General features: G+C 37.6%; 1 protein-coding gene across 1 annotated transcript in view; it reads left to right on the top strand.

Annotated features, from left to right (window-relative positions):
* The window catches only part of LOC113061661 (thyrotropin-releasing hormone-degrading ectoenzyme-like), a 132,546-nt gene extending 118,100 nt beyond the window's left edge, over positions 1-14,446 (top strand). The window contains exons 16-19 of the mRNA XM_026230974.1: positions 6,946-7,113; positions 11,700-11,840; positions 12,078-12,159; positions 13,140-14,446. Of these exons, the coding sequence (XP_026086759.1) occupies positions 6,946-7,113; positions 11,700-11,840; positions 12,078-12,159; positions 13,140-13,283 (535 nt within the window). The 3' untranslated portion in view covers positions 13,284-14,446. The remainder of the gene's footprint in view (positions 1-6,945; positions 7,114-11,699; positions 11,841-12,077; positions 12,160-13,139) is intronic.
* Positions 14,447-22,783: the final 8,337 nt, after the last annotated feature.

Consider the following 22,783-nt stretch of genomic DNA (forward strand, 5'->3'; position numbering starts at 1 on the left):
TAAGAAGCAAGAACGTGAAAACAGGCAGAATCATACACAAACAGGCAGTCAAAATAATTAATGGGAAAATGCTTGGTAAAGCAGGTAAACTGGCATTACTTCGCAAAGTATAAACAAGTTGACTTATGTTAAATAGTCCCAAACAGGAAATTATTGTCGAAGCACAGGGAGCCGTGAACAGTCAGTACTCAGGTGAAGGCTCCCTCTGCAACGTGGCATTACAGAATCTGTGGGGAGTCCTTTTAAGGGGATCAACTGGCATGACTTCGAGAATCAATCGTTGATAACTAGGATTGACGTGAAACCATTGGACGGAGGTTAGTCAGTAACAAAGTCTATGGAGAGACAAGACCAAGGACGTTGGGTTATGGGCAGCAGTTGGAGAAGTCCTGATGGTAACTCCTTGGGGGTCTTGGATTGAGCACAGACCTGACAGGCTTTTACATAAGCAGTGACATCTTTGGACATTGAAGGGTAAGCTCATACTTCCTGGAAAGAGCATCTGCTTTACTGTTTTTGCTGCCTGGATGATAGGTCACTGTGAATTGGAATCTGGTGAAGAAGAGAGACCAGTGTGCTTGGTGTGGGTTGAGTCTCTTGGCACCTTTGATATATTCTAAGTTCATGTGGTTGGTGATCACCTGAAAAGGATGGACTGCTCCCTCGAGCCAGTGTCTCCATTGCTCAATTGCTGCTTTCATGAACAGTAGTTCTTTATTTCAAATGTCATAGTTTATTTCAGCTGATGTAAGTTTTCTTGAGAAGAATGCACAGGGATACAGTTTACCTAGTTGGCCATGGTGTTGGGAGAGCACAGCTCTGATTCCTGTCTGAGGAAATTAGCAAATCCCAAGAACCTTTGAAGCTCCTTGACGGTGGATGGTTGTGGCCATTCAGTGACTGCCTTGACTTTGGCTTCATCCATCTTGAGACCCTGGTGACTAACCGAGGAATGATGTCTGCCTGACGTGAAACTCACATTTCTCTGCCTTGACGTACAGAAGATTCTTCAGGAGCCGAGTAAGGACCATCTTGACGTGGTTAATGTGTTCTGCTTCTGAATTGGAGTATATACGAATGTCATCAATGTGGCAATTAAATACTGATTCAACAAGTCTCTGAAGTGAAAGTGAAAGTTGTGACATTTGCCAAGTATGGTTACCCATACTCAGAATTGGTGCTCTGTATTTAACCCATCCAAGCGCACACACAGAGCAGTGAGAAGGGAACACACCATGAACACACCCCCGGAGCAATGGGCAGCTATAGATCCAGCACCCGGGGAGCAACTGGGGGTTCAGTACCTTGCTCAAGGTCACTTCAGCCATGGGTATTGAGGGAGGAAGAGAACCAGTTCATTCACTCCCTCCCACCTACAACTCCGAGACTCGAACCAGCGACCTTCTGGTAACTAGTCTAGCTTTTTAACCATTAGGCCACAGCTGCCCACAGCTGCCCCAAGATCTCGTTAATGAAGGACTGGAAGACAGCTGGTGCATTGGCAAATCCATACGGCATGACCTGATACTTATAGTGCCCCCTAATGGTGAGGAAGTCAGTTTATCATTCGTCGCCATCCTTATTTTCGAATCAAGTTATATGCACTCTGTAGATCGAGTTTGGTGTATATTCGTGCCTCACAGAGCTGTTCCAGGGCTGAAGGAACCAGTAGCAGGGGGTACCGGAATTTAACATTAACATCATTCAGTCTTCTATAATCAATACAGGGCCTAAGTCCTTTGGCAAAAGTTTGGCAAAACCCAATTGCATTGGTTCCTCACTGAACTTGGTGGTAGATGTAAGTATGGCTTGAGTAACACTTGTGGTAACAGGTGGAATCTCTCTCATATGCCTTCTTTGTGGGTTTTGTCTCATTAGATTATCGATCTTGATAGTGAGCGTGACAAAGTCAGTAAACTATAAACATTCTCCTTTACATACCAATTCTGCCTGTTGAGGCTTTTCGTTGAGGCTTTTCTGGAACACAGCTTTGAGAGAAACATCATTCCATCCATTCTGAGCAGTATGCGTATGAAACAAAATGGCGTAGTCAGCGGCTGTTCTGTTACCTTGGGACATTCACAGATGCTGGTTTGAGATATCCTTGGCCCCTGCAGGATATTCAACACTTCTTGTAATTGTTGAATGAAGTAGTCAAACAATTGTCTAAATTGCATGTTTGTCTACCAAACGGCTGCAGCCCAGTCGATCGCCTTTCCAGACAACAGTGACATCATGATGGCACATTTTTTATCGTCAGAATTTAACTTTTCTTCTTGGTTATCTAAATAAATTTTTACATGTCGAACAAAGCCTCTACATCAATCAGCAGAACCATCAAACTTATCGGGTAATGCAAAACTCACCACTCTAGGCGTGGTTAATGGGAGAGACTGTATGTAGTTCATCAAGTGCTCGTTGACCGCTTGAAGTTTTCCCAATTGATCTTGGTACCCCTTTAATACTTCCCTTTGATAAGCGAGTGCTGCTTGCATGTTTGTAACTTCTACTGGAATCAGTTGTGGTGAAGTATTCTGTACCGAGGAGGCTGAGGCAGTATTATAATCCATTTGCAAAAGTTTATTAGAGAAAGATCCTACAGACAGAGTTGTTAAACCAGGCAGAGAGTCAGCACAAGGAGAATTCAATAGGCAGAGACGAGTAGGCAGGCTAATAGGTCAAACACAAACATCAATCCAATCAGGCAGTAAATCCAATGGGGCAATCCAAGAAGCAAGAACGTGGAAAAGGCAGAATCATACACATACAGGCAGTTAAAATAATCAATGGGAAAACACTTGATAAGGCAGGTAAACTGCCAATACTTCGCAAAGTATGAACACGCTAACTCGTGTTCAATAGTCCATAACAGGAAATGATTGTAGAAGCACATGGAGCGGTAAACAGTCAGTACTGAGGTGAAGGCTCCCTCTGCTGGCGTGGTGTTACAATAGTGCACACTGACAACCTCAGTCAAATAAGGGGAAGGGTGGACCAACTCCATGGTATTGCTGAAAGTATGTAACCTAATTTTTAGCAACTTATCTGAACGCCTCTGATTGGCCACAGCATTCATAAACTAAGCAGAATCATAAGTGATAGGTAATAATGAGCAACACTGTAAAAACACATAAAAAGAAATATGATGTGAGATGAGCAGATCTATAATTAATGTTGCAATTAACACTTTTCAGTCCATTTTCAATTTGTTTGCGACAAGCCTAATACATTCGATTTATTTTAATAGATTTAATTTAATCTGCATTTTTATCCAATTTGGTACCTTTTTGTCCCAAACCCTCATTAATTTCTGATCTGTGGCCAGGATAAAGCTAAGTCTTTCCCAGCCTTACCTGTGCCTTAGTTGCATTTGAAATTTGCTAGCTGGCTTCTTCAAAATTGAGCCTAAAATTGACAGACAGACCTTAAATACACACACAAATTCTTTATTACATATAAAATGTGTTACATATCGACCATGGCTTCATATAATGTGCTGAGGCTTATGACTGTAATGATAGCAGGCTGCTCAATTTTAAAGATTTGTGGCCAAATATTCCTGCTTTCAACATGTGAAATACACACCCAGTCGAATTAAGTCAGTGTTTGACCTGCTCAGTCAAAGATTTTCCAATCTTTTGGCCTGAAACTGCTCAATTGCTCTAACAGTGGCTCTGTAATTATTACCCCGTGGAGTCCAGTGTGAGGTTTCTGATCGTGTCTGAAACAGTCAGGAAGTCTCTGTACTGAACACAGTCCCTCCTGCTAGATCATCATGTGGACACGTTAGTGTTATCCACTGCCAGAGAGTTAGAGCTCGTGAAAACACTCGTACCTAAGATTTGTTACATGGAATTTAGCAGATACTTTTCGTCCAGAATGAAAATGCTTTAGTTTCTCTTGTATGTCTGTCAAAGTCAACAGATGGTGAGAAATTAGTTCTGAAATTCATCTGCTAGAGAGTAACCTGCCTTTCTTCTACATTTTTTTTATGTGATTACTGTAGTTATACCATCCATTTGATACTGAGTATTGTGTATAATTTTGACAATTTTAACTACATTTTGCATTTTATGGATATGTCATAACTGTATTGTGTTCCTTTTACCTGACTGCTGGAGTCTGGACCCACCAAATGTGTCCTTCACTGTCCTTTTTCAAATGACCTCCAGTCCTACTGGGACAATAAAAAGAATCTGTTCAGCTTGATATTCAGGGATGAGCACAATCATAAAAGAGGAATGTGTTTGACCTTTATGTCTTTTTATGGTTTAGGTGATGATAATGTCACAGCTGACAAATCCATCTCATGTGCTTTACTGATTATAAACAGGAAAGCACAGCCTTAAAAAAAAATCTGAAATTAAAGACCGGTTAAATTAAATCCAGCTGAATTTTTGGTATAGTGAATTAAGTGAATTAATAACAGTTTTTTTTAATCCCTATTGGAAATAAACACTGTTAAAATTCACAAAAAAATAAATAAATAAAAAACTTTATACATTGCATCAAGAACAAAAGCGTCTGGAAGACATATTGTATGTTCCCTGAAAAATTTCATATGAGCCTTTTATCACTCCTCCACTGTCGCAAATATTTGAGAAAATTGAACCTTTATATTCAGGTTACAATAGGAAAAGAATGGAATGTCACAAATATTATTCTTTAGTTGTGTTCCTGAATTTACTCATTGTTTCTGTCAGTGGCAGTAATAAACAAGACATCACTTTCACAGGTGTGGAAATTCAGTCTATATGCTTCAATTGGTTTTGACATGATTTCATATCTTACTGGAGCTGTTTTCTGTATTTCTACATGGAAAAATCCCAGAGGCTCCAACGGCTCATCCAGAATTAGCAGGTCTTTATTGCACTTTGTTTGAGCAAATCAAAAGTTCAGTCACTGTATCGCTGAATCTCCTCCAGAGGTTTAATGTTATTTCTTCTTTCTGTACGAATATTACATGCATCCCCCCCAGCCTGAGATGCATTTGTCTCTGTGTAGCTCTACTGTAGACGGTTATTCTTTTCTGAGATTTATAACCAGACGATATCAAGGGTCCACAGAGGGCTCTTACTTGTGACCGATTTATTGCTAGACTATATATTGCACTGTGACTCACTATAGCAGGCCTGCAGTTGGGTCAAATTTTTAGCACTTAAATGATGATCTCACTAAAGATCATGGAATCAAATCAGCTGGTGTTATTATGGACATCACTGTGACAGAAGAATGTGATTGTGATTGCAGACAGCAGAAGATCACTTGAACCAAAAGTGGTCCATCTAAGAGTGTCTTTTTATTTAAAGGGTTTATTTGATGTGATTTCAAATTTTACTTTCTCTTTGGAGTGTTACAAACTCTTGCTGAATAAAGAAGATCTGTGAAGTTGCAAAGACTAAAGTCTCAAATCCAAAGACATATTCTGTATAAAAGTTAGGACTCATCCATGCCCCCCTGAAACGGATTGTTTTAACACGTACCCACATCTCTATGACAGCATGTGGGGAGATTTGCATAACGCCACCCAGATGTTCACGCAAAGAAAGAAGGTGTACCTTTTATTCTCATTATAGTATTGTTATAGTATTGTTGTTGCCGCTTCTGCCGTGTCATATAGACGCTGTGCATTTCACTGTGAAAGCGAAACTATGAAGAACGATATCTGCGTCGTCATGCCTGGAGCTGAACCATGTTGGTTGATGAAGAAATACATCAACTTTGCACCGCCGCTCACTCTCGGACTCCGACCTTTGCTCTCTCAAGGCCGCGATATGTGATGTTGCACTGAATGTGCTGAACAGTTGGCCAATCACAGCACACCTCACTTTTCAGAGCGATTAACCATGTGAAAATCAATGTGTTTCAGAATGCGGGGCATAGAGGAGAAACAATAATGTACAGTATGTGGAAAATAATTAAACCGCATAAACATTTCATTACACCAAATACACAAAATAATGTTATTTTTAGCAGCATCATATGACCACTTTAAAATGATAACTTGTGGATTTTCAACATTTTGAATGAACAGAAGAAACCACAAAAGAAAGATCAACTTCTAACAGAAGCGTACAAATAAAATCATCTATAAATACACTCACGTTGTTTTTCACTCGATTCTTCTTAAGTTGAAGCATTGACTTAATTTGCTATCTTTAACAACCCTGAGAACATAACAAATTCCCACTGTGAAAAATTATCTCTTTAAGAAAATGTAATTCTCAAGAAAAAAAAAAAAGTGTTAACACAATGTGGTCTAATGGCAAGGAAATAGTCCTCAGTAAGAGAGGAATGCTAATCACCTGTAGCATTCAGTTTGCATATATATGCTAATCAATGTATCTACATTATTAACTATTTTCCATGTAAATAATGCAAGACACAGAAATTTTCATTATGGCATTAACCAGAACAAAATAAATACTTATTATCACTTTAGCGGAACAAAATTAACAATTGTTACTTTCGTCCCTGCAGAAACTCCTGACATTTAAACGCGATTTACTTTTATGCTGAAAAACTGAAAATGCAAACTTTAGGATGTTAAAGCACTAAATAACCTGTAGATTGATCATTACTGTGACACATGAAACAAGAAAAACAACGCAACTAATTTGAAACAATAACCGCTTCAATAACTTACTTTTTGTACTCGTAAACAGCTTTACAAACCTAACTGCGGGAAATGATGACGAAATCACGTGATATGTCTCACCTCCATCAAGGGTTGCGTGTTGAACATGTTGTCATAGCTTGGAATGCAAATGCAGTAAGAGGGTCTGAGAAAATTTCGTTGTTACCTTCGTCCCACGTTACTTTCGACCCCACTCTCCCCTAAATATGGGTATTTAAATGCTAAAATTATTATTATGTCTTAGCATTTATTAGCAGTTATAGTTATCATGTGTCTTTACTGAACTGTTTCGGTCTTCTCTTCAATAGAATTCCACCCAATGTGCGGGACATTGTGTACTGCACAGGTGTTTCTCTGATGGATGAGGATGTGTGGGAGTTTATCTGGATGAAGTTTCACTCCTCTACAGCCATTTCTGAGAAGAAGGTTCTTCTGGAGGCCTTGACCTGCAGTGACAACATCTTCCTTCTCAACAGGTCAGTCGATATTTTATACCTCATTAACAATGGAATGATAAAGAAATTAAATTTAAATAACAAGCCACTGTACCATGATACGTTTATCAACAGTGTTTGGAATAACACCGTTTAAAAGAACGGCGTTAGGTAACGACATTATTTTTTCAGTAACGTTGTAATCTAACTAATTACTTTCCTGTCATTACAATGCCGTTAAGATTACTGGACTGTAAATGCGCTGCTTTACTAGGAATTGATTTAATGAACTATGTAATCTGAACGGACCACTGGCTCACACAGCGAGTGAGGAGGTGGGTTAATTGATAACAATATAAGCTATTATGATTGGCTAAGGCAGAGTCATGTGTTTCATGGTAGCCAATCAGAGCCAGTGTTTTTACACACATGCCGGCACACGCACCAGCGGCGCCAAATTCATTGTGGTCAAAGGCTAGAATGTGCATTTAATGTGTAGCCTACAAGTAATGTGTGACACACGCATATATACAAAGCTAGTGGCCAAAACACTTTTCTTACAAAGATAATACTTGAAGTGCAGGATAAAACTCTTGCTGTCTGTTGACGTGCAATAAATATCGAAAGTTATGTATGAACACCTGTCTGTTTTACTCATTTCAACTGACTTGTGAAAACTGCTAAAAACCAAAAAGCAAATTCTTTGACATATAGCAACTTTTTTTTACAGTAACGCAAATAGTTACTTTCCCTGGTAACGAGTTACTTTTTATTATAGAGTAATTCAGTTACTAACTCAGTTACTTTTTGGAACAAGTAGTGAGTAACTATAACTAATTCCTTTTTTAAAGTAACGTTCCCAACAGTGTTTATCAATCAGTCTTAGCTGAAAGTTTCGGAATCTTTATGGCTTGGAATCTCAGTACCATCAGCCAACCTTTTTTTTTGGGGGGGGGGGGGGGGGTTATTGATAGGATGAAGTGTCTGGAGGTCTCTGTATTGCAAGTCTTGACTATAACTCACTAGTTAGTTTGCAATCTACTGTACCTCAATCCCATTCAATCCTCTCCACATCATGTCACTCACACCAGCAGAACTGCTCTCACTCATGGTGCAGTAAAGATAATGGCTGCCGTAGGAGCTTTTCCCACAAGTCTCCACGGTGTCTTAAATCCTCTCCCAACTCAATAGCAGGATGAGGACGGTGACGGATTGCACCCCGTCCAGAGTAGACGAGGATCTCAAAGCCCACACATATTCTAAAGCAGCTTCGGGATCGACATCTCCATTTATTCTGTTGCATTTTGTCGTTGTTTTATGTATGCACTGAGAGAAAGAAACATTCCCATATAAAGAGGCCCAGCATGACCCCTCTCTCTCTGCTCTCTGCTCAGCACTCAACAGGCTGATTCCTGTGGGACGGATTCAGTGTGAGTCTGTTGAGAGGGATGTGGTTTGCCTCACTAGAGGAAGAAGATAAATAGCACCACACTTAGTAAGCAAACATCTCAGTGCTATACATCCATGCATTTTCATCCTCATGTTTAGATGCTATTCATCACATTACAGTCAACAAGGTAATTTCTATAGTGGTAATTGCCTTCCTTGTAGATAAAATCAATGAGTTTTTTCTCACTTTCAGTGATCCATGACTTGGCTGTCATACACAATACACCTAGATACAACATCTGAAAGTCATGAAGCTGAACCATGCATACAAAATCATCTTCAGGAACCTCCATAATTCCCTACATTACAAAATCCTGGAAGGTCATCCAGATTCTGATGGTGGTGTTCCATAGCACTGTATGTGTTTCTGGACATTCCAAACTTTCCCTTCAACCAATCAGATCGTAGAGTTAATTGGTTTCTTAGTGGGTGAAGCACATCAATTATTGCCATTTGCTGGATCGAGCTTTTTTGCTGGATCAAGTTTGTATTGGTTAATAACCTGGACTAACAGTCAGTGAAGCCAACCTGGTTAAAGCTGCAAGAACATCTTGGGTGGTACAGTAGTTCTAAAGCACACCTTGGAATCATTAACTAGGTTTCCATCCAAAGTTGCAAATTTCCTCTAGTTGCAAAAAAACGTACGCGCAAAATTGTAATATCGCTTAAACATTTGTGAATAAGCTACATTTCCATCCAACAAGTAAAAGTAGAATAAAATAATCTCTTCCTGATACACAGGCACTAAATATCTCTAAGAAAAGAAGGACAAAACTATAATTTTCATATATAATAAATTACTTGTGCCTTAGAGTGAGCAGACTAAACAAAAATGCAGACATAGCTTTCAGTGATGGATAGTTGCTGTTTGGGAATGCAGTTTTGTAAGACAGTTCTGGGAGGCAATTATACAAATATACTTTGACGACAGACTTTGCTCAGGCATTTCAGAATGACCATAACAGCATGTCAGATGCGATGCAATGAGACCAGTCCCTTGGTTAGTTAAGTTATGCTGTCCCATTGCGCAACGCCACATGATTTTTTTGGATGCACATGCAGGAATCTATTCTGTAAATGTGTTTCCATTTTCTATTATTCACATTAATTAATTTTTTTATTTACACAAAGTCAAAAACCACCGCAAGAAAAAAAAGTGTGACTTAAGGGAAATTGTATTCGAAATTTAGCATTCCTTGTTTCTGATGTAATACTTCAAAATGCACATGCAGGCCAATTAATCTTTCTTCCCACAACGAAAAATTTTAATATTAGCAAATTATGTGGCATGCAGTAGTGATGTGGTGGTGATGAAAGTGCCAGACATCATTGTTAGAAAAACACAGGCACTAACAATACTCATATGCTAATTAGAAACTGGCACCTAGTGCTACATTGCATAGCATTAGTGTGATGTGATAGCCACATCGACGTGTTAAGAAACTGTAACTGAATTTATATCTGCTAAAAAAAAAAAAAAAAAAAAAAAAAAACCTGTAGCTGTTGGCTGTCCTCTGAGAGTTTTAAACACTGTAGAATGAGTTCAGATAATGCAGATCGAGTTAAGTTATTGGCTTCTGGAGTAAATTTGTGTAATCGAGAAGTTTCAAATACTTTCCTCTTTCGACCTTGTATCTGTGGCATGTTGTTGATAACACTCCATAATCATCTCTCAATGTGTGTATACATGAACTGGTACCCACTATTTGCCAGCCCTAATATGCCCATTTGGATTTGTATTGGCATATTCAGAACTATATCTCATTGAAGTTCTATTCCTGTCTACCTGAACAGTGAAACTTCAGAAAGTTGTTCACTGTTCAACAGCAACATCATGATTCAAAGGTGTAAATGTCTGAGTACTTTCCTCAAATAAGGTCTCAAAGGAGTGATTCTTTAAACCCTGGTTATATCTAATACAGTCTAAATCACTCAGTTAATAACGATTCTCCTTTGAAAAGCCATCAAAGTATAAATCTACACTATCTTTTAAGTATCTGCCTGTATTTAAAGTGATGCTGCTGTCGGAAATTAGAAATATTTTCACAACATTCAGGCGTCTACCTTTGCTCTAGTGTCTGATGTAAAAGAGTGAAGAAGAAGACCTCTAGAAGCAGTTCACTGATTTCACACAGCATGCACAAGTAAAGCCCCCCGTCCCATATGAGCTGTGTGTGCGTGTGTGTGTGTGTGATAATTAATCTACCACAGAAAAAAACTGAAGGATGAGAAAAAGTAAAGGATGTGGTGTATGGAGTCTGTGTTTAGTATTGATTTCTATAGCATGAAGTAAATTGTATCTCCCTCCTCTATGTTTGTACTTCTTTCGATGATATATGTTGTGATCCAGTGGGCTGAAAATAATTCCTCTCCCCTACTGGAATCTGTGTGTTTTAGCTGACTGCTAACTTACAGATGTTTCTGCAGCCTTAGAGACTGAAATCCCAGTAAAAGGAAAATAAAATAAAAAAACGGCTAGAAATCAATCACACAAGTCCGAAATCAGAATTTCTAAGTGTGAACTTAAAAAAAGGGATTCGAGAATGATCAGAGTAAAAGAAACTCCTCGGAAAGCTTGTTCACACTTGTCCTTAGAAGAAGATTTCACGTTTGTGAGCTGTGAAGCTGCCGTCTGCACACAAATGTGAGCTTTGTCACAGTGGCAAAAATCTCCAGGGTGTTCGTCAAAAAAAAAAAAACAACGTGCTACAAGTGAATCGGCGACGCATGAGGTCAAAAATCCAGAAGAGCGTTTCAAATGAAATAAGAGACAGAAAAACTGAAAAGCAATTACCCCACATGTTTTTGCAAATTGAAACGTGTGCTCCGTGGCGGCGAAAACATTGTGAAACATTTCATTTTCAATTTCTTTCTTTTTCCATCTACTTGACATTTCACACCACTTTGATGCAAATGGGTCTATCTGCATTCGATATGGGATTTTCAGGTTAATTACTTTTTGAAGATGCTGACTCTCAGTCTTGAAAACATATTTGAATAATTGTGTTTTGCAAGGTCATGTCTTTGCTGAAAACCGCAAAGAATAATGTGTTTTGTATTTCCGATTTACTCAACCTTAAAACTAGCATAGTATAACAAAATGTGTTACAAAAGCATAATTAGTAAAGATGTAACAAATATGACAAACTAAAGAAACCTTTTATTTCTGATGTCCACAGGCTGTTGAATCTATCACTCACCACTGACCTGGTGCCGGATCAGGATGTGATCGATGTAATCATACATGTCGGCCGCAATCCACTTGGGAGACATTTAGCATGGAGATATTTCCGCGAGAAGTGGGACATATTGAATTCTAGGTGAATGTGGCTTTATCCATCTCTGTTTATCGTTGATTTTAACCTTCATCTCAGTCCCTGATATGAATTTCACATTCACACTTTCATGAGATATTTATTGGTTTATGTTATAATGTGACTTGTTTGTGTTTGGAAGACCGAGAGCAACAATGGGAAATAGCTGTTGGTGTTTGTTTGCTTCTGGACTCATTAGAGCAGTGCTACAGTGTTTTTAATAACAGTGTCTCTCATTGGTAGGTTTGGAGAGGCCTTATTTATGAACTCAAAATTAATCAGCGGTGTGACAGAGTTTCTCAACACTGAGGCCGAGTTGAATGAGGTGAGGCTAAACTTTTACATCAACTTGAGGCTTGGTGTACATTCTATTCAAGCTAAAACAGTAATGAATTATTGACGAATCTTCATTGAGCATTAATACTTACAAACAAAATTTGGGCACCAAGTTATTGAGATGGAGAAAATGAACAAAAGTAAACTCTGAAGACTGTAGAATTGTGCTCTGGACCATTTCGTTGGGTTATTTCCTCATTGTAGCTGCTTAACCTTATTACAGGAAATGAAACATATATTCACTTATTCAAATTCATTCAGCTTCAGTCCCAGAGGACACAGACTGCTGATGCTTCTCACTGCAGCACAGCACTTTCTCATCCAGCTGACTTCACCTTCCACAATTTATCATTCATACAGAGATAATATGAACCCCCTCAGTGTTTTCTTAAACAGAGCATTAGCAAACTGCCACTGAGAATCAGCTGCTGCCAGAGCACTTCATTCACAGATTCATGAACAATCAGAGATATATTTAACGCTGTTGGTTTGAAACAAGCATTTTATTTGATTTAAAAATGTTCTCTGAACGAACAGCAATTTTGTAAAAGTTCAGGAGCAATAGAGCAGCTTTAATCCTGAATCACTGGGCATGTTCATTCATGTAGTCCTCATGACCTCTGGAATTGGGAATTGTCTTCGTAACTTTATATGGTAAATTAAGATTTTAGATTAGATTTTTTTTGAGTCTAGCTTTTGTTTGTTTATTTGTTTTGACAGGCAGTGTTGTTTGCTCTCAGGAAAAACAAAAACACTGATAATTCTGTTTACCTCAAATGCATTCCCACACCTCATTATCATAAACAATTGTTATCTGCTCAATTACATCGTATATTCTGACGATTTCACTGATGAAGGCTGCCACTTACACGCATAAACACACATACTCTCATCTGATACATCATTCACAATACAATGCCAATGTTAATGATAATGTTAATCATTTCTGTTGTATCTTCTTTTTCTCAGCTGAAAGAGTTTATCCTGACCAGCGGGGGAGAGTCAGCACCTGCATTCGCCAGAGCCGTTGAGAATGTTCAAGCTAATGTAAAATGGCACATCCTGTTCCAGCAACAGTTTTACCGATGGCTGCGGAAAGATCTTGATGGTTAGCCTCTGTTAGCATGGAAACTCTATCAGAAATTCTCAGGCCAGAGACTTGAGCACACTTACGTGAAATTAAAAATAAAACATTTATGGACTCCTAGAAACAGCAAAATTGAACTATTTCCCTGCTGTTTATGAAACTGACAGACCAAGACGAATTTGCAGAGAACAGCGACGCTCTCCTGGCCAGCACAGTCACTGCACAATATACACTATAAGGTGGAGGTAAGGAACTGTAGAAAATGCATCACTCAATATAATAACTGATAGAATGAAATTTGAACTTTTGATTTAATGGGAATCAATTGAGTATAATTTTCCCTAGAACATACATGTGGATTGGCTTGATTAGACAGCTTTTTTTTTATCCTTTTTTATCCAAATTTTATTCATAATATGAAATATAAATTCTCTTTAAAACATAATCTTCACAAGTTGTTTTTGAAAATGTGCGTCCTTCCCCAATACAGTCATATTTAGATGCTATGCATGTATGTTTATTAACTACAAAAGAAAGAAAATCTATGAAAGGGAAAGTCTATGAGGGGACTTTTTCTACACTCACTGCATTCCCTCCCCAAGACTGCTGCTGTTCTCAGATGGAACAGAAACGCTTTTCAAAGTTAAAATGTCAGTGATAAGCTGCTCTTTGCTTTCTTTGCACAATCACACCATTTTATTGATTTATATTTTGTACGATATCAAACTACCATCTACCTTCATCAATCAGTTAAATTAAAGGTAACTGCAGGTCACGAGAGGATCCAGAACAGGCCATTATAATTTGTCTGTTATCATGGACAAACACATGCATGCTTGTCTGATTATGAGTCAATACTAATTAAGGAATTCTTAAAGGTACCTGTCTCATTTGTCTTGGGTCAGTAGTGGATTGAAGATGGAGATTCTATAATATTGACACATATTAATTATATAACTTGAAGGATATGCATATACATTTATTCTGGTTTATGTGTATATATTTATACAAAGTTAAATAACAAATGGGTCAATGATGTGGCATTTTATTTTTTATTTTTTTGCGTTTATTTTTTTATTTATTTTGGAACTAAAGGGATAGTTAATCCAAAAATTAAAATTCTGTCATCATTTACTCACCTTATGTCATCCCATATGCCTTTGATCATTACTTTTTACTAATTTCTGTGATGACAGTGTTCAAATTCAGAATTAAAATTAAGTTTTATATTATTTTGTGAATATTAAAATAAAACATGTCGGGGTGGTGTTACCATTATAATAAATATTTAATTGTAAAATATTTGACATGATTATGCATAATTATAATATATATATATATATATATAATTACAGTATAATTATTTATTCTTACTTTTTTTTTTTTTTTTTTTTTGTTAAAGAAGCCAATATTAATGTTTGAAAATTATTGTTCTCCAAATCCAAATCACTGTGGAATAACAAGCATATAGCATTTTAGTCAAATTTGACCTTTTTATGATGTGGCAAAATTTGTCAGATGTAAAATGGTATAACCTGAAATTATTTGGAATTAATGATGATGTAGATATTCTATTTATTTACTTATTTTGATAACATTTATTTATATGTATTATTCATTTTATTACCTGGTGGTTGCACCACTTGACGTTTTTATTAAATATATTTTCACATAGACCCCTACTCTTGTGCAGACACATACTTATTACAAAGTAGTTTTCACCATTTACATTTTGTAGATATGTTGACTTTCATCTCCTCCAGTTAATTTGTGTCTGTTTATTTGTTATGTTTACATTGCAGGCATAACATTTAAAAATGAAGAGCTTAAAAGTATATCAGTTATCAGTGCCTTTTCTACCTCACTATCATTTTCCAATTAGAAAGACTGGCAGTGCCTTAAATAAACCTGTCGTAAACATTCCCATGATTTGGTGTCTGATTTTTCAAACAAGTCGGATTGAAGCAGGTTTGAAATGTTTCAAACTTACATAAAAGCAGCTGGAGCCACAGGTGTTGACACAGTAAGATGAAGTGTTCATTGTTATGCAGACTCTGCTCTGACTGTTACTACAAAAGTCACTACAAAAAGTATAACAAATGATAGGAAAAAAAGAGGTTGACACAGTCAACGAAATAAAATGGTTCTTTTGTGCACTGTGGATGCCAAAAATAATTCTGCAAATGAAACACACACACACACACACAAACACACACACACAGACGAATCTGAACTGAAGTTTTTGTTTCAAACAATATGGAGTGTTTCTGTCTGAAAGGAAATCTACCAGTTATTGGCTGATTCAATCAGTCCTACACAGTGTCTGCAAAGCTGGATGGCAACAATAATTGCTTGAAAACATGAGCACCTTTGTACTATTTCTACCTTTCCATCATGCTGCTGAAGTACTGATAAGTCCTGTCTGTCCTCCTTCATTCGTCTTTGCCTCCAGGACACATGCTCGCGTTTCAATCTTGTGGCTGCTGTCCGTGGTTCTGAATGACCTCCTTTACTGGATTGATAAATAGCAGTGAACACTACTCTTGTCTTCAATTCAGTTTTTGAAATAATCCCATCTGGCACAAACAACCATTCCATGTTCAAAGTCACTTAAACCCCCTTCCTTACCCATTATGATGCTCGGTTTGAACTTCAGCAAGTCCTCTTCACTAGATCTAGATGCATAAATGATTGAGTTGCTGCCATGCGATTGGTTGATTAACAATTTGGGTTACCAAGCACAAAAATTAGAAAAAAAATATTTTGCATCATAAAAATATTTCACAATAAGTTTTTTTTTATTTCCTGTATTTTTTTTCCCCTGCATAAGAAACTCCTTTTTAAAAAAAATATAAAAATATATTCTGATCCCAAATTTTTGAATGGTTGTGCATAGACAGATAGATAGATAATTGGTTACAATTATTATGTCAGTATATATAATAAAATGTATTTTTGGACCATAGACCTTATTTAGTTGCTTATATAAATACAGTACTGTACTTGCAGACCTATAGTTTTATACAGTTGCCAAAGAAAGGCACTAAAATGAACAGTCAAGCCAGAAGAGCAGTCCAGCAGCATAATTGTGACTGGAGAATTTGTTCTGATCCATAAGGCAACATCAAGGACCATGACAAAAATTCCAGAACATCTCTTCAAGGCAATTTCTACACCATATAAACCTCACCCTTACGCTTTCAAAGGGTTGTGAAATGAAGCATTTCTTTTAAGCATGACTAAAGTTTGGCGGCTGGTCAAAAATAAAACTGAAACAGGGAAGCAGAACTGAAGAAATCAAAAAAATACATACCATCATCCCTCACTATTACCAGAATACTTCAGCAGGTGTCAGTACTACACTTTCTGGCAGTCCTGGAGTGCTTCCTTGGCAGAGAGTGCAAAACGAATGCGAGCTGCACGATGCGATGCCCCAATATCCAGCGGAATCTATTATAAAACTGTCTTTACTAGATGCAACAAGACGAGTTACCGATGTAAACACTTTGAGATACTTCTAACAAGAAAGACAAAGTTTGGAACGTTGCCTTTTACATAGACTATATACTTGAAGGAATCATTTATGATTGTGTTATAGTCCCACTATCTTTACTACCTAGAATGGGATTGTGCTTTATATTTACAGGTGACTGGAGGCCAATGATTTTTTTTCTTCTTTTCCGGATATGAAGGCTAAGTCAACAAAATGGAAACACATTAGTCATTCTTTTATCAGCAAAGTAAAGATGTTTTACCAGGGATTTGGTTTGCTCTGGGCTCTAATGTGGCATCACTGCCAAGTACACTAATATTGTCCCTCCTATCTTCCATTTGGAAAAGTGCTGCAAGACACTGACAACAGATCAAAACAACAATATGCTCCAAATGCTAATGGCGTAGAGAGAAAGAGGGTGAAACAGAGAAAACCATTTTTTATCACATCAACATGAATTATTGATGCTCATTGCTTTGGTCAGAATGGCCACCATTATTAATCATGAATTAGCTCACATCCAAAAATATGAGAAATGTTATTATTATTATTTTTTTTCTGTTGTTCATTGTTTTGTGAAAAAGTGGTGCTTCTGTACCAAAAAAAACAGATCACAGGAAGCCAGATTCATCTTTGGGGTAACCTTTTCAAAAAGATGGAAGCATTTGCATAAATGTGTAGTTTTTTCTTCTCGCTCACACAGCCACACATACTTATTATGCATGCAGATCTCTTGTGTTTTCACAATATCAAACAATAGCTTTGCTAATGATCAATCAAAGTAAATCTACTATGCATCACTCAACGGCAATGTTGATTACAAAGGAGGACTGCAGTGTATTTGGAGAAAAGAGTCCTTTTACATCAAATCTTAATGAATTCAAAGCATTTGACAAGTTTGGAAGAGGAAATGGCTTTGATGTTTCAGTTTAGTGAATCAAAGGGAAAAATAAAGAAACAGTGGGTTGACTGAACATCTTAGGGGAAAAACAGCATTCAATCTGTCACTGTGTACCCTGAGCTCTGATACTGCATGCTAAAACTCACAGCAGACATCTCATCTGAACAAATCTCAGCAGAGACTGTGTTCACAGGGCATGCATATTCTTTTACACCCACATTTCTGTTGTTTAATTTTAGGAAGAATTTTGCTTCAGAGTGAGTGTACGGAGGTAAAAGGTAAAATATATTTTTAGAAATAAATTGTTCATTCACATTAATTCACTCAGTAATAAAAATTCTATCATCATCCAATCACACCTCACTCTCCAAACCTGAATTACTTACTTTCTTCTGTGGAACACAAAAGGAGATGTTTTGAAAAAAAAGTTCATGCTGCTTGCTCTAAGGCCAAAAAACAAAACAAAAACAAAAAAACCCTTGGTAGACTATTAGGTTGTGTGTTCTGAAGTCAAACAATACACCATATTATTGAAGAAAAATAGTTTGAGATGGCATTTCACAAAGATGTTTTTAGGTTTATTAAAACAAAAGTGTAGAGACATGAATAGTATCTATAAATCATTATTAGGTATTCAAAATGTGAGTGATCCCATTTGCTTGCCCAAATAATAACCACCCAGAAGTTCTGTCCTTTACTTAAAACGTGTCTGAAATGGAGACAAATCCAATCTCCATAACAACATAGTGACCTTACTGTGAATTTATCTTTCAAAAGCTCCATTAGTCTTATCAATGCTCCATTCTGTGTTTTCATTTCCCATTATGATTGTAAAATACTTGCTGGGGAGGATTTAATAACGCCTCAATGAACAGGATCTGGATGCTTTGATTTGATAATAACACCACAATTTCTCACAAAGACAGATTTTACTAGATATTTAAACTCCAGTCAGTAACTGTGAAAAGATAAGTACAGGGTTTGATATGGTAAGGTGAGATACAAAATACTTGATGTGATTTCTCTTCTTTGTAAACAACCCAGTGTTCTTGGTTGAATTTCCTGTGAGATTAGCCCTCCTTTTGAAGATGCGAGCGGATATTGGATTAGCAATGTAATCAATATCTAATTACCTTTATCAAAAGCCCTGGGGGTTTTAATAGTTGTTTCAGTGGGGGCAAGATACACTGTTTAACATTTAACAGTTAGAACATCACCTGCTGTTCTTGCTTCCTTCTCATTAGCACTGTTTTCACACCCAGTGAGCTCTCTTGTTGCCTACTGTCTAAATGGCTGCTGCCATCTAAACCAACATCTTAAATGAATCTTAAATGACAGTAGCCAGGTTTTCATCCAAAGTTGCGATTTTAACTGGTGTGCAAAATTTGAATATTGCACAAAACATTTGCAAACAAGCACCGTTTCCATCCAACGAGTCAAAGAGAACAAAATCGTCACTTCCTGATAAAATGAAAGTGAAAGTGACATGACATCCAGCCAAATATGGTGACCCATACTCAGAATTCGTGTTCTGCATTTAACCCATCCGAAGTGCACACACACACAGAGCTTAAACACACACCCAGAGCAGTGGGCAACCATTTATTCTGCGGCACCCGAGGAGCAGTTGGGGGTTCGATGCCTTGCTCAAGGGCACCTAAGTCGTGGTATTGAGGGTGGAGAGAGCCCTGTACATGCACTCCCCCCACCTACAATTCCTGCCGGCCTGAGACTCGAACTCACAACCCTTCGATTGCGAGTCTGACTCGCTAACCATTAGGCCACGACTTCCCTGGCACCTTTACATCACTATGGAAAGTAGGAGAAGCTACTGAATATAATAATTTTCCTATATAAAACAAGCAGATGAAACACAATGAATGCGGTTGTTGCTTTCGGAGATGGATGCTGCTGTTTGGGAACGTAGTCGTTTAACAGTTCTGGGATGCAATTATACAGAAATACTTTGATGACAGACTTTGTTCAGGTATTTTTCCGAATGACAGTATAACAACATTTCAGATGCTGTGGAATGAAAACGGTCCACTGATTAGTCAGGATTTACTGCCCCATAGAGCAAAGTCACATGACTTTTTTGTATAATAAATATGCTGTCTGTTTTCTTATAACTAATTCTACTCTTGAGCCAGTTTCTCTTCACCCACTGATAGCTGCACGTTTGTCCAATCTGTCTAAAGCTGTACCGTCTTTTCAATTTTTCTTTCCCTCCATTTCATTTGGTCTTTGTTATAAATCATCGCCCGTGTTCTCCTTCTCGATCTTGGGCTAAAACAGAGCATCAGCAGAGGAGATTACACTCAGCCATATGGATTACAGTGATGTTTCAAAGAGGGTTAGATAATGTATATCTCCGTCGTATGGTTCTTTGACCCCTGATCAATACCATCTCAGCTCCAGTCACATAATCACCTTACAGATGAATGAGACTGATCTGAGGTCTGTCTGATGACTCTCAGACAGAGTATCTGTTGTTTTCCGAGGATGTCTCATAGGAACCAGTGTACCTGACAGCCATTGATCACCTGCATTGCTTCAGAGGGAAAGGAGAGAAATGAGAACAAGGTCCCTCTGGGATGTCTTTGGTGATGGTGCATGTATTTTGAGATGATGTGAAGGTTGCTCTAAAGATTCCATGCCTTATATGCCATTTTGGTGAGAATCAAAAAACAACAAAAAAGAAAAGCATGTAATTTAAAGACAAGACAATACCAGTAAGGGAAAACAAGACTTGTAGCAGGATTAGCATGGGTGATTGAGCAACGCATTACCCATTACTGTCACTTTTTTAGTAGCCCATCCAATCACAGTGGAGAAGGAGTGAGAATAATACCACACAGACCAACTGTCACACCCTACGAACGAATGAACATCACTAAAGGAGGAGTTTATATTACTTATTTCTGAGGATTCCTGTCTTTACCCAGTGGAATTCTCGGACTACCACAACATTGTTATGAAAAATACTGCTTGGAAGAAAATTGTTCACTGCATCTCAGAAGCACTCTCAATGCTCTTTTATCACAGTTAGGTGTTTTCAGGAGAGCGACTGGTGTTTTCAGCTGGCTAAAGTACTTTGGTGGACACATGGCCTAATACGCCCAATAAGAACTTGGCCAAGCGGCATGTGCACACAAAACAAGCTGACATGAAAGCACACGGATAATGGAATACACAAGCCGTGTACACGTGACAACCCTTACGGAAAGAAAATATGTTTTATTATATATGAACGGTCGGTATATTAAAGAATTTTCAGTATATTGAGAAATATTGAGAAATATAAGAACTAGATAACCATATATCAAAATATATTATTTTGTATATCACATTAAAGAGCATATGGTGATGGGATGAACACAAACCCTGCTCCCACAATGAGAGACAAAACATGGAACATGAATGTTCCATACTAGAAACCCAGCAATAGGCTGAAATGGAAATAGATAATCTTATCCAGATAATTTTATGTTACCATGAAATCAGTAAAACAGAAACTGTGGCAAATCTGTATACAAACCAATGGTATACATGTTTTTCAAATGTTGCTGTTGGCCAATATTTACAGTGCAAAGTTATTTTTATTTATTTTTTTAATTTACACACAAAATTGCTTTCTTTTTTTGTTTACAACATTTATTTTTTTATTTTTTTTAATTCACACCATCATCACACATACTGTTTTTTATAGACTACTTTTTGAAGGAAGTTCTTTGTAAGAGCGTCATTGTTATCAAAATGTCTAAACATTTGTGCCTTAAGGTACTCTCACATTAATGCACATTGATTGGTGGTAAGAAAGGTCCATTGTCTATTTTCAGTATCTCAGAAATGTATAAATCATAGCTCACATGGAAGTCACTTTCAAACCAAGCAACTTTCTGTTCAATTTCAACACAATGAATCCTGAATCAGTGAATTCATGACCCCATGGTTTTTCCCTCGAAAATTCACCAAACAATGGTGGATGTGACCAGTCCTACGTAGACAGTTTATCAAAGGCTGCTGACTAGATCCGGGAAAATAGCTAACTTATTGTTAATATCACCATTTTGCTAACCCTGCATTGGCTTCAGTGACAGAAGTTGTCAAGTAAACATAGTAGAATAGCATCAGCGTGCAATGACCTTGACTGACTGTGAACACAAAATCCCCAACAAATCAGAAGTAATACTCTAGTGACAAGTACAGGACTTAACAGTACAACAGAACTCCATAAACCAGAACACAAACATTGGAAACACATAATCTGACAGCAAACAAAAATGAAGGGTAAAGGGGCGAATGTGTGGTATGCTGTGATGATGCAGTTGTGTTCAAAAAAAAAAAAAAAAAAACATCAGAATGAACTGAACAAGCTGGATTGGGACACTATTTGATATACTGTCTACAGGAAACGGTATTCGCTAGTGCTGCTGTTACTGTTGGCAGATTGCTATTGATTCCTGTGCCACAAGGGGTTTGGCCTTTAAAGATCAAACATATGCCCTCACATCCTGCCCCGCAGCAAATGTAACCACTTCCTTTGCCAGTCTTTGCCTCTGTCTTGTCCTTGGTGGAGTCTGTGGGTCTTGTACAAGCTTCCCCGGTGTACTGTATATTTTTGAACAACTCAAAACATTTGCTTAATTTTGTTGGCATCACCACTAGGGAGTCAACTTATATGTGTGCTTGTGGCAGATTATTTATTACAAATATTTATTTATATTTGAAACATATTGATTTATTACAAGCATATGTTATATAGATCATTCTGTATGTCAGCAATTATGCTATACTCTATACCCTATTGAACTTATCCATGTTTATATTTGTGAAAAGTGGGGACATCCCATATGCGTAATGGTTTTTATACTGTACAAACTGTATATTCTATCGCCCCTTCTCCAACCCTACCCCTAACCCTCACAGGAAACTTTGTGCATTTTTACTTTCTCAAAAAAGCTCATTCTGTATGATTCATAAGTGTTTTGAAAAATGGGGACATGGGTTATGTCCTCATAAGTCACCCTCTACTTGTAATACCTGTGTCATACCCATGTCATTATACAGAGTTGTGTCCTGATATGTCACAAAAACTTGCCCACACACACACACACTTATGTGTGTGTACT

Source organism: Carassius auratus, chromosome 4 (genome assembly GCF_003368295.1).
Source record: "Carassius auratus strain Wakin chromosome 4, ASM336829v1, whole genome shotgun sequence".
In the NCBI taxonomy this organism is placed as follows: domain Eukaryota; kingdom Metazoa; phylum Chordata; class Actinopteri; order Cypriniformes; family Cyprinidae; genus Carassius; species Carassius auratus.